This window comes from Spea bombifrons, chromosome 1, assembly GCF_027358695.1.
Source record: "Spea bombifrons isolate aSpeBom1 chromosome 1, aSpeBom1.2.pri, whole genome shotgun sequence".
NCBI lineage: Eukaryota > Metazoa > Chordata > Amphibia > Anura > Pelobatidae > Spea > Spea bombifrons.
This window is the reverse complement of record NC_071087.1, coordinates 54,822,608-54,835,361: the sequence shown is the minus strand read 5'-3', so window position 1 is coordinate 54,835,361 and position 12,754 is coordinate 54,822,608. Positions and strand designations below refer to the sequence as shown.

The window sequence follows — 12,754 nt, the reverse complement described above, 5'->3', positions numbered from 1 at the left end:
AGGAGGGGGATTGCTTGGATGAGGATGATTTGATTGTTATGGGCATGTGGCGGTGTTGGGGGGAAAATATTTCTCCAAATAGATGAGCTACAAATCTTAGAGACGGCCCTGAAGGGATAGTTGGGAGGTATATCAAACTTAAACTCACATAACCCTTTGGGAGGTAAATGTAAAACAGACAAGCTAACCTGCAATGGCAGAAGAGTCTTCATTTATATACTGGGCATTTAATGTGTGTTACTGTGATCACTAATGAACAAAAAGAAAACCTAAGTGCTTACAGTAATTCACATAAGGAATAAAGATGCTGCATTTTCTATTCTAAAGAATCATGCTTAGTATATTTCTAAGAAATGCTGCACCTGGACTGTGGTTTTAGGATATTTGTATGTTTATTATTAAACTATGTTTCGATTTAGTTTTGCATGCAGCAGTTGACCAGTTCCTCCTTTCTGAGTAAACTGGCAAGGAAAAGGCCTACAAGTAGATACACTATATAATAGCTCAGTGACTTAAAACATGGCATAGTCATATGATGACACATTTGCCTCGAGTCCGTTTGTGAAAGTTCTGCCCTGCTAGCTCTGCCCCAGTCCGCTGTAAGTTCTATTTTTGTGAAGTGGAGCATCTAGGAGTAACATGAAGGGGTAGACCGTGCACTGAAGCGCGTAAAGTGTAAACATCTCCTATCCTCTGTAGCATCACTCACTACTGAGTTCCAAACTGCCTCTGGAAGCAACATCAGCACAATCACTGGAGTGATGAATCACTTTTCACTATTTCGAAGTCTGATAGACAAATCTAGGTTTGGCAGATGCCAGGAGAACGAATGCTACCTAGTGGAATGCAAAGAGCCTACTGTAAAGTTTGCAGGAGGAGAGATAATAGTTTAGGGCTGTTTTGGGGAAGAATTGCTCCAGTTCACAAAGCAAGGTCCATAAACACATGGTTTCACTAATTTGGTGTGAAGAAACTAGAGTGGTCTGCATAGAGCCTGACCTTAACCCCACTGAACACCTTGTGAGATGAATTGGAGCTAGGCCAACATCAGTGCCAACACAGATGCTCTTTTTGTTGATGGGCAGAGATGCTGGGTGTCCTGTAACTTGCATGTAGTTATAGCCAGATCAGTATATTAAGCAACTGACAAATAAAAAAGCAACTTCAATTAAAAAAAGTTCCCAGGAATGATTATCATGTGACAGAAATAATTGTTTGCAAAAAGTAAAAAATGGCCAATTTAACAAACACTTAGAGAGGCAACGGGGGGGGAAATATTGGGGGGAAAAGGAAAAGGGTAAAGATAAAAGAAAAATTGTAGAGGGTGAAAATGCATAAATAGAATTTGATTACTTGTCAGATGGTTTTGGAGGTTTAACCTATTTGTATAAATGCATTCCAGCCTCTAAGATCCTCATCATAGTTGTGTGTAATGACTAGGACCTTTGGTTATATTTTTTATTGTATCACACAGTGTACATAATAATGCCTTTATTCTGAGCATCAAAATAGAGCCCTGCGCGGGACTGTTTTTTTTAATCCCGCTCTCGCCGAATTTCTGACCTTTACCGCTTGCTCCCACAACGTGTGTGTTCCACTCCCGCCTGCTCCTACAAAATATGTGTCCAATCCCGCCCGCTCCCGCAACATATGTGTCCAATCCCGCCTGCTCCTGCAACATATGTGTCCGATTCTGTCCATCCCTTACCTGAACTGCAGATTTCCCACGCACTCCCGCAAGGCTGCCTTCCCGTTGTGTGATGTAAATTCACATGACTCCGCTGGGTTCTTGGGCAGAACAGGAGACGCTGTGTGTGAGCAACGAGAAGGCAGCCTTGCGGGAGTGTGCGCGGGATTACTGGGACTCACAGGTACATTGTCTGACCGCCCGCTCCCGTCCGCAACACCCGGAAAATCGACCGCAAGTTTTTTGACGGGTCCTACGGGCCCTTTACACGGGATGCATCAAAATGTTACACGGTTGGTTGTTGCCACCTACTGGTTAGAAACACAAATTACATATTTTTATGAATTTTAGTTTGGCAAGCTTGTAGGGAATTGGAATATGTAGCTCTGGTAAACAGAAAAAATAGCATGATCTTAAAGTCCTAAACCTCGCCAGACAGCTGCTTATCTAGTAAGGAACATATAACAACTGCAAATACATTTTAGGCACGTTTTAGTGTGCTACACACTTTCCAGTATGAACAGAGCTGTAAGGACCTGCTGTATTAAACTCTCAAAACAAGGACAACCTGAGTCATTGTATTAGAGGCCATTACTCATTTGGCATCCTGCATAGGACTGGAACTACATGAAGACAACCTTAAAGCACCAGCTGAAGCGGTTCTACAGGATAGCTAACACTGCCTCTCTCTCTCCCTAGCAATTGCAAGGGAACATTAGTATTATCTTTAATTTATATAGCACCAACTATTTGGACGGTGCTGCTTAGATGACAGAACTTAAATTGACAGACTAACACAAACTGATGAACTAGGGACAATCTAGAGGTGAGATCTGTGCTTTCTCACAAAACAGAGGTCAGCTTCATGGAAGGTGTTTGTAATGAAACCATATTTAGTGTCTATACAGAAGAACATAGGGAGCTCTAATAGCACAGCAAGATGTAGGACTCGGCTTTGTGAAGTTTGTTCAACCTGAGTTGGTAGAGAATGTCCCCCCCAGTTAGACTAATCGCCCAATAAAATCACTTGGACCATTTAGTGAAAATATCTTATAGTGGTTTGCCTTGCAGAACTTCGCTGCTAATAATTCAAAAAACATTTCATAAGATAACCTTAGAATGGAGTGCTACAGGTCACAATAGTTAGTTATTATAATATAACAATAAAAAATATTACAACAAACCAATGGAAAATTACTGCACAGTCACTAATAATTCTAAACCTTTCGTTTAGTTTAGGTATTTGTGAGTTTTGACTGGTCTGCATTTTTTAAATTCCTATAGAATTCAAATGTTAAACATTGACTAGGAAACATTTAGCAATATATTTTGGTTAAGAAGAGTTAACATTCAAACTAATATGACATGGCTCAGTTTATTAGAGGGACAGTTTAGAAAAGCCTTAGACTGAAAATCAGGAAAGGTCATAGGAAAATGCATGGAAAATTAAGAAAACAAATGAAGATCCAATACACTGCAGGTGTACAAAAAGATGGCAGCTGTACTGAACAATCCAGGACAATCAAGCCACGAGGTTCATGTGCCCATGGACGATATTCATTAAAACTAGAACCCTTGAATACGTTACGGATCCGCTTTAAAAGCTACACGTTTCTTTCTCAACATAACAACAGCTGATAAAAAATGGTAGCTATGAAGAAAACTAATGCTATTTCTGAACTTTAGAGGTAGTATAAATCCAAAGTACAACTAACCAAGGTACATAACATTATTATGTACGCTTTAAATGGTGAGAACTTATCATACGACACACATGGCCAACTGGGCTTTATAACTGAGTAACTTTATGAGGTGTTTCACCTTGATAACCAAGCTAATTTGACAAACCTGGAGATAAGAGTATCAGTGAAAAGTAAATGAAGCGTTCTGACACCTAAAAAAAAAGCTTTACATTTTATATACATTCTATAAGAAAGAAGAGTGGATGATATAGGATCTTTTCCCACAAAGTTGCATAAAAGTTGTAACAACTAATGTAACATGCACAAACAAAACTAAACAGCCATCACAGAAGACAGTATAAAGATAAATACCGGTAAATGAGAAACTAATTCTGTACACTGATATACACTACAGGTGCTTAACCACCTCACGACCAAGGTATATCATCAAAAACGTCCTTGCATACCAATTATGTACTTGGTACGTCTTAAGAAATGCCCTCACATCACCCCAATCTCCTAGTCAAAAGTGCTTCCAGGTCAATTACTGTCAGACTCTGCAGCAGCTTAAATGCTGCAGAGCCAATCAGGAGTGGGCTGATAGGAGTGATCTGATCATTATGATGACATTTGATGTTCCCCTCCCATAAGTGACAGCTCTCACAGAGAAAGAGAACAAAAAAAACACACACACAAATTAAGAATACATAATTAATACAACATTATCATGTATGAGTGATACTTTAGGTCACTGATTACTGATCGGTCTCACCAATCAATGTCATTGGCCTAAACTGGCCACTTACATGTAATCTGATAGCGATTACATATTTTTTAGTTTACAATATATATATTTTATTTTTAACATGTTGAACCTGAAATTTGCAGGTTTATGAAACAAAGTACTTCTGTATGCATTCATTGGTCGGGCCTGCCTGGGGTACCACAGTATCTCTTTAAACGCAGGTTGTAGCTCTTACATGCAGAGTGTGAGACACAGCATTTCCATCAAATCTGACGAAGTATGGATCCTCTGGGAATTTTTTATGCTGTAATGCATCCGTGCGTTACTTTTTCAAAGACGTTATCTCTGATTTTACTTCACTGCTTTTGCATTTTTCTGTTCCTATTTCAGTCCAGCATAGGACCCCTGGAATGTCATAAGAAGCGTGTTCCCTGTTATTTAGAGCAATGTTGCACTATTTATTTATTTTTTCACTTTTATGTGTGCGCTCGCTGGATTTGAAGTTTGTGATCCTGTCATATGACGGGACGCGAGAGGCTTTGTTTTCCTTCACTGATCGACAAAGGAGTGATTGTTCCGTGGGAACGCGAGTGCCTAGTTGGGGAATGGAATAAGGCATACTCAAGTAATAAAGGTTAAACTGGGCTGGGGTGTCGTTCCCCATAGAACGACATAGAGAAGGCAAGTACCTCTTCCTTTGGTCACCCTTTACATAGCATAACTTGGAGAGGGTAGGCTCCCTTCTGATTGGTTGCTATTGGAAGTGTTAGTGGTTACAGGTGAATGCTTGTTACCCATTGGTTAGTATGTTTTAATACTAAGGTAAATGTCCCCCTTGCCTAATAAAGTGTCCATGCCAGTTACACTTGGTACCGGCCATTGACTGCTTTACTGGGTGAGAAAAGTAGGGAACCCATGTCCGCAAACTGAGATATAACACGCTAGTAACACTCTAACCCCACTCAAAATACTGTTTCACACAGCAGTTCCCCCGAGGACATGAGAAGGGTACCAGTGACGGCGGCCTAGAGGATCTCCGCTACATGCCTTGTTCCTGTTACACCCCTATGTAGGACACAGTTTGGGTCCTTTAACAAGCGCATTAATAGAATTTCCTAGATGTCAATGATTTGCTGATATAAACTGTTTCTTTAACCTAACACCACTGCATTTAAACAGTTTGGGGAGAAGAATCTCTTTAATAAACAACCAATGTGAGCCAGAGAGACATTTCTCCCTATACAAATATATATATATATATATATATATCGAGATATACATAGGCAGGCAGATAGTGTTCGCATATACCTACAAGCATCTATAATAAGAGACATCACACCATAACACATCATTTCAAACCTCATCTATAGCACAATGCTAAGAGAAGTCTATTTCTGGAACAGTGCGAAGACACGGATAATCTTCTATCACCATGGCAATGAATGATAATATACACAGTATTTTTTTTGGAGGCATGGAGTCGTTGTTTCCTTATGTCTGCCTGTTCTTAGCTCGCCACTAAAGGGTTACACCACAGCAGCCTGGGCTGAAAGGAGTGTTAGGGGGAGGAGCTACATCCTAAGGAAGGAGTGCTGTGTGTCTGCTTCCTCCTCTGGGTGACACACACACATACACACGGCAGCTGGGCAGTTCCGGACACAAGCAGACAGCTGACGACAGGAACACCCCAGCACTACAGTATCTTATATATCACTACACCGTGAGCTTCTCCTGCAACAGTCCAAGTAAGTGCCCCCCTCCACCTCTCTGCTCTGACACTTTGCTGGCTGAGCAGGTGTTGTTGTGATCGGGGCTGTATTACTGGAGGAGGGAGTTGTGTAAAGGAGGGAGAGTGATGGGAAACTGACCATGAAGGATAAAGATCAAATGCAAACACAGAGCAGATAGAAGTGTAAGACAGAGAGAGAGAGACAGATATCAGGATCATCCAGCAATAAGATAAGGTGAATCGAAGCTGACAACACCCCTTTGTGGAAGACATGGCAGAAAAACTACAAGAGAACACAAGTTACAAGGGTGGCAAGGAGGTGCATGACAATGGTGGTCCTCATGAGCATGGAGTGTCTACTCGTGGGCGGGTCCTGGAGATAAGACATGTACAACAAGATGTAAAATGCCCCTCGGATAATGAGAATCACAGCTCTCCTCCTGCATCACCATTGCCTCCCCCCATATTTCTATATCCAGGAGCCAGAAAGCAAAAGCAGCCTTCCAAATCTAGCCCATCAAATTTGTTTGGGGCCACAGGGGCCCACTCACCCAAGGAGCAAAGCCCTTCTTCTGCACAGTATTCCTACTCGCCTTCATCTCAGCCATGCATCTCCGATTTACCCTCACCTGGAGCAAGTGGACTTTCTCCATCCTCTTCACTACAGCTCATGATGATGATGATGAATTACTCTGGCCCAGGAGGCATAAACAACAGCAATGACAAAGGCCAAAAAAGTGAGTACTTTTATCAGTACTTTTATAATGCCCTCTTTATATAGTAATTTCAGTGCCATCAAGAATAACTTCTTACCTTAACAAACTGAATTCCTTTTTTGACGTGCAAAGAATCACATTAATCCTTTTTTAACCATTAGAATGATTGATGCTTAAATACAGAGGTAGCTAATCGACACTTAATGGTCAAACTTGTTTCTTTATAAGCTACATTAAGAGATTTACATCAAAATGATTCTGGCCACTTCACCGTATCGACTACTCTTTTCGACTAGACAGTAATATTATATTTGGATGATAAACTAATAGAAAATAGGAAATTGGTCTTATTTAAACCAAAATATTGGTAAAGGTGATTTGTCACTTTTCCCAAATTATCTGTGTGCTTATTCCTCCCTGTTGACTTGTGAATAGCTGCGTTGCAATGCTTTTTATTAATATTTGACACAAGTTGAGTTTAACCCCTTCGAGACAAAGGCTGATTTTACTTTTTGTACCCTTTGTGACAATGGCCTTTTTAACATTTCTGCGCTGCTTGTGTTTAGCTGTAATTTTCTTCTTTCCCGTTTACTGAACCCACACACATTAGATATTGTTTTTTTCAGGACAAGAAGGGCTTTCTTTAGATGACATTGTTTTGATTGTATCATATTATTTACTATTAAAAAAATTATAAAATATGGTGAAAAATTTAGAAAAAAATGACTGTTTCTAACTTTTAGTTGAAAAATCTTTTACTCATCTATAAAAGGTAATGAAAAAACCTGCTAAATAGATTCTACTATTTGTCCTGAGTTTAGAAATACCCAATGTTTTTATGTTTTTTTGCTTTTTTCTACCCATTATGGGGCAATAAGTACAGGTAGCGTTTTGCTATTTCAAAGCCATTTTTTCCAAATCTGGTAATTCTTCCCCCCTTGTGCCATTTCGGGTATCTTTGAACCCGGCCAATGCAATTTACCCCATCAAGTCATATATTTTTGAAAACTAGACAGCCCAGGGTATTCCAAATGCTAGTATTTTAACTCTTTCCATGCACCATATCTACCACCAGTCTTTGTCAAACTTTATGGTAGTCATTTTTTGCATTTGTTTTGTCATACACATTTTACTTCAGGTATGAATTAAAATGTTCTCGTATATGTCACTATCACAAAACACCCCAATATGTGTTCAGCAACATCTCCTGAGCACAGCGATACCCCACATGAATGATTTTGCCTGGCTGTTTGGGGGCAAAAGGGCCACATTTGGGGCATGCGCATTTTTCAATGTTGAACTTTGGCATTTGGGGATCCACTGCCCATGCCCTATTTGGTACATCTTTGAGCCGGGCCATTTCAGTGTGCCCAATAAACCCATATATTTTTGAAAACTAGACACCCCAGGGTATTTCAAATGCTAGTATTTTAACTCTTTCCATGCACCATATCTACCACCAGTCTTTGTCAAACTTTGTGGTAGTAATTTTTTTGCATTTGGTTTTCCACACACATTTTAATTCAGGTATGAATTAAAATGTTCTCGTATATGTCACTATCACAAAACACCCCAATATGTGTTCAGCAACATCTCCTGAGCACAGCGATACCCCACATGAATGATTTTGCCTGGCTGTTTTGGGGCAAAAGGGCCACATTTGGGGCACGCGCTTTTTTCAATGTTGAACTTTGGCATTTGGATCCACTGCCCATGCCCTATTTGGTACATCTTTGAGCCAGGCCATTTCAGTGTGCCCAACAAAACCATATATTTTTCAAAACTAGACACCACAGGGTATTTTAAATGCTGGTATTTTAACTCTTTGTATGCACACATTTTACCACCAGCATTTTTTCAAAGTTTGCAGTAATATTTTTGTGTGTGTATTTTTCCCCCACACACCTACTTTATGTATGAATTTACAGCTCCTGGTATATGCCGCTGTCACACGACACCCCATAATGTGTTCAGCAACATCTCCTGAGTGCAGTGATACCCCACATGCATGGGTGTGTCATTTTTTGGGGGAACTAAAAGGCCACATTTGGTACGTGTGCATTTTTCTAATTGGAAATTAGATGTGTGGCCATCCTTCCCCCCGTGTTAATTGGGACGTTGTTGAACCTGGCCCATTCAATTTACCCCATCAAATCATACATTTTTTAAAAGTAGACACCCCACGGGCATTTAATATGCCAGTATTTTAACTCTTTCCATGCGAGAATTGTTTTAAGCTAATATGCTAACTTTAGGACTTGCTCACAAAAATATATTTTTTATATATATATATTTTTTTTTTTTTTTTTTTTTCAAAAAAATTTAACATTTTTTTTCAACTTGGAGGTTCCCCTGATAGTGACATCAGTGGGAAATGATTTTTACATTTTACTGTTTTTTTACTATTTTTTTCTAATTATTATTAATTTTATTTTATTTTTTAATTTATTTTTACTAATCACACTGTGATTAGAAAGCTGGGCTCCATTGACTTGCATGGTGAATGCAGTACCTGTATTCAACCTGCAAGTGGAGCCAAAGTTCTCTAGATGGTCTGGACCATCTAGCTAAATTTTAAAATTTGTTGGTTCCTGTTACAGGACGGCGGCCATCTTCCTTGATGGCGAAGATTGCCGGTAGCTGCGGCTGTGACCGCTCTCCGGAGCGGTCACAGCCCATCAAAAGGTTAGTGTTTGGTGTCGCTGGATGCCTCCTGATCGAGGCATTCCAGCGACACCATTTAAGTTTAGGAGGCGATCGTCGATCGCCTCCTAAACGCTTTTAAAACGGGCGTCCGCCGCCATACAAAGTATGGCGGATGTTGACGCCCCGTGGAGGGGCCAGAGATGGCCCCTTCGTGCCGATCGCGGCGTTGCTGAATGCCTCGAGGTCGAGGCATTCAGCAACGCTTTTTGGGTGCAGAAAGCGATAGTAGATCGCTTTCTGCACCCGTTTAAAGACGTGCCGGTCCTGGCACGTCAATTGTCGTAAAGCACATGCTTTTCCGTGCCGTGCCAGGACCGGCAATTGTCGTTAAGGGGTTAATCTGGTTAACTCGAAATGTGTTTACGCTGACGGTCCAGTTGATTTTAGTGAATATGTAAGCTGCTGTATTGAAGCCAACTTGGTTGCTTGGCTTTACTAAAAGGAGTATCTGTATGTCATCTCAAGATGTCCCAGAGTTACCACCCACCAAGTTGCTCTTTCGTTCGATATACAAGGCTTCTGTAGGCTTGGGGTGCTTAAAAAAATGTCCAATTACAGTAGATCCGTAGACAGACTTCATCCAGTGGGCAAGAACCAGACCACCACCTGTCTACCCCACATTGCGAGTGAGCCAGGACTCTCCTTTTGCCATTCATGTAACAGTTAAGTTGTATTGGTCATGTTTTGAGATGGATCAAGTTGGGTACATATGCAAAGATAGATGCTCTATAGAGCTTTATCTGTCTAATAAATTAACAGTGAAATGAATTACTTTATTGATTATCATTGATGCAGAGACTTCCTATGTGTGCTGTTCTGTTTATTTTGCTCATTTATGTGTCTCTTGGGCAATACCGATGTCAGTTTTAGAAAATATGTGCCTAGCAATTTACAGATTGTGGTGCTTTTTACTCACACTATACCATTTACTGGGAAAATGTATGTAACCACAAACAGAAGTAAGGTTGCCGTACCTGGGAACTCTCCAGATTTTGCCTGCTGGTGCTGGAAATCAGAGCTGATTACCTGGCCACTGGGTCTGTGGTCGCTCTTTGGTTGGGCAAGTAGGGTGCAGTCATGTCTAGATGGGACCCACTCTCCAGATCTGTTGGTGATGGTGCCTTCTAAGTTGTGGCTAGCTCATGTCATTAGACATAGCCATCATTGATTTGTCACTACCTCCCATATGGAGCAGGAGAGGGACAGCTGTTGGGGCCGGATGTGGGAAGTTCCCAGGTATGTCCATCAATGAGTCTGTTAAAATATCACCATTTAAAAGTACATGTGTTGTGGTGACTGCAAACCAAACTTCAGACATGAATGTAATGTACATATATAGACCTGAAACAACGAATCGATAAAATCGATAATAATCGATAACGGGAATCGTTGTCGACGATTTCCGTTATCGATTAATCGAGTGATGGATTCGTCGTTGGAGCGCTCGGCTCCTTTCACTTACCTCCGCCAGCGTTCCCCCGTTTCTGCTGCAGAGCTCTGTAGTGTCCGTCTGCTTGAAGTTACGTAATGACGGATGTGACGCGCGTGAACGATGAAGATTTGAATAAAGTTTTGCGGTTGAACGTTGTAAGTGGAACGATTCGGTAGCGGAGGCACGGAGAGAGAGAGAGAGAGAGAGAGAGAGAGAGAGAGAGATGGGTGGGAAACCGATGGGGCAGAGTGTGGGTGGGTGCAGGGCATTTCATTCAATTATTAAATATTGTTTTTTTTTTTATCCGATTAATCGAAAAAATAATCGGCCAACTAATTGATTATTAAAATAATCGTTAGTTGCAGCCCTATACATATATAAATCCTAGCTATCAAAGTCATAAATTTGGGGTAGTGAATGTTAACATAACCCTCCTAATGCAGCTGGTTTCTTCTCCCATTTCTTCTTTTTTTTTTTTTCTTAAAGGAAAAGCGTCATAGTTCGTGAACACTTCCTGTTTTCAGAAGGAATGGTCACCATGGCAACCAACAGTTTCCATAGTCTTTTGGATATATAATTGATTAGGCCATTGTACCTAACACTGTACAATAGACCCATAAACAAAATTGAGCTGCAATTATTGGACAGGATAACTATATATACACAATATGGACAAAAGTATTGGGACACCTGACCATTACACCAACAGGGACTTTTATGGCATTGCATTCTAAATACATAGACATTAATTTGTAGTTGGTCCCCCCTTTGCAGCTAAAACAGCTTCCACACTTCTGACCACAACCCCATCGAATACCTTTGGGGTGAAGTAGAATGGAGATTGTGAACCAGGCCTTCTCTTCCAACATCAGTGCCTGGCCTCGCAAAATGCTCTACTGAATGAATGGGCAAAAATCCCCACAGAAACACTCCAAAATCCTTCCCAGAAGGATGGAAGCCAAGGGGGGACCAACTACATAATAATGTCTACGTGTGTAGAATTCAATGTCATGTGTGTGTATATGTACGTATGTATATTATACATACAGTGATATGTGTACTACATGCTTTTCTTGCTCTCAGCCCCTTAAAATGCTGGGACTAGCCATGGATATCTGTGAGAAGAAATCTTGTTAAAACATTTTCATTAGGGCACCCAGAAACCCCTCAAAGGCGCATCAAAACAAAATGCATTTTCAAGTACTTTAATATGCATTCTTAAAAGATGTAAAAAGAAACACTTTAGGGAGAAGCTACAGCTCCATTGTGGTCCAACATTCTTAACACTAATTGGCTGCTTGAAATCAATGGGAGTGCTTTCCACATATGCACACAGGGATCTTCTCAATGTTCGCCGAGCCAGTGCTAGAGCTGACTTGTATGTATTTTCAAGGTCATCATGAAAATTTAATGGGACCTATCGGCTATTATGTGCATTAATGACTGGACTGCCCATTTACATGTGCATTAGCCCTCGTGGAACTAATTCTTACTGAATTTGGTTGCTGTTTGCACCCAAGCTTGCATTATTAGCGTCTTTTTCTTTTTATGCTGTGAGACTGGGTCTGTGTGCTCTACACTTCAGACTTTATATACGTTAATAAAAGAGTTCAACTATATTTATAATATTCTTCAAATATTCTTTGAACAGTCCTATACACCTGGAGTGTCATCAAGTTGTTTAAGGCCAGACTGCAGCAGGACACCACCTTGTTGGTCCATTGTTTAGCTCGACAACAATATGTACGCCTTAGAAAATCCATATTTTAATGTGATAACTGTGAAAGCAGAGGCTAAAAAGTTTGTGTAACAGTGGCTCTGAACTATTGATTTTCTTTTTCCGCATTAGTTATGTCGAATCTGATCAGCTTCATTTCGTTCAGGTTGAATGTTCTATAGTCCATTTATTTGAGGTATTGCCAAATTGTCACGTGATACACCGCAACGGAAATCATTGCACCTCGCCCATGGCATACTAACTAAAGTGATTTCAAATGCCCCGGTTTGTATACTGGTCAATCAAACACCGTTGTGAATGTGCAGCATCATTTTTGATA

General features: G+C 40.5%; 1 protein-coding gene across 2 annotated transcripts in view; it reads left to right on the top strand.

The window, feature by feature from the left end:
* Nucleotides 1–5,777: 5,777 nt before the first annotated feature.
* The window catches only part of RUFY3 (RUN and FYVE domain containing 3), a 46,874-nt gene continuing 39,897 nt past the window's right edge, over nt 5,778–12,754 (top strand). The window contains exon 1 of one of the 2 annotated variants that reach the window (XM_053461648.1): nt 5,778–6,580. In XM_053461648.1, coding sequence (XP_053317623.1) covers nt 6,115–6,580 — 466 coding nt within the window. In that variant the 5' untranslated portion in view covers nt 5,778–6,114. The remainder of the gene's footprint in view (nt 6,581–12,754) is intronic. The other variant, XM_053461650.1, reaches the window with a different exon arrangement.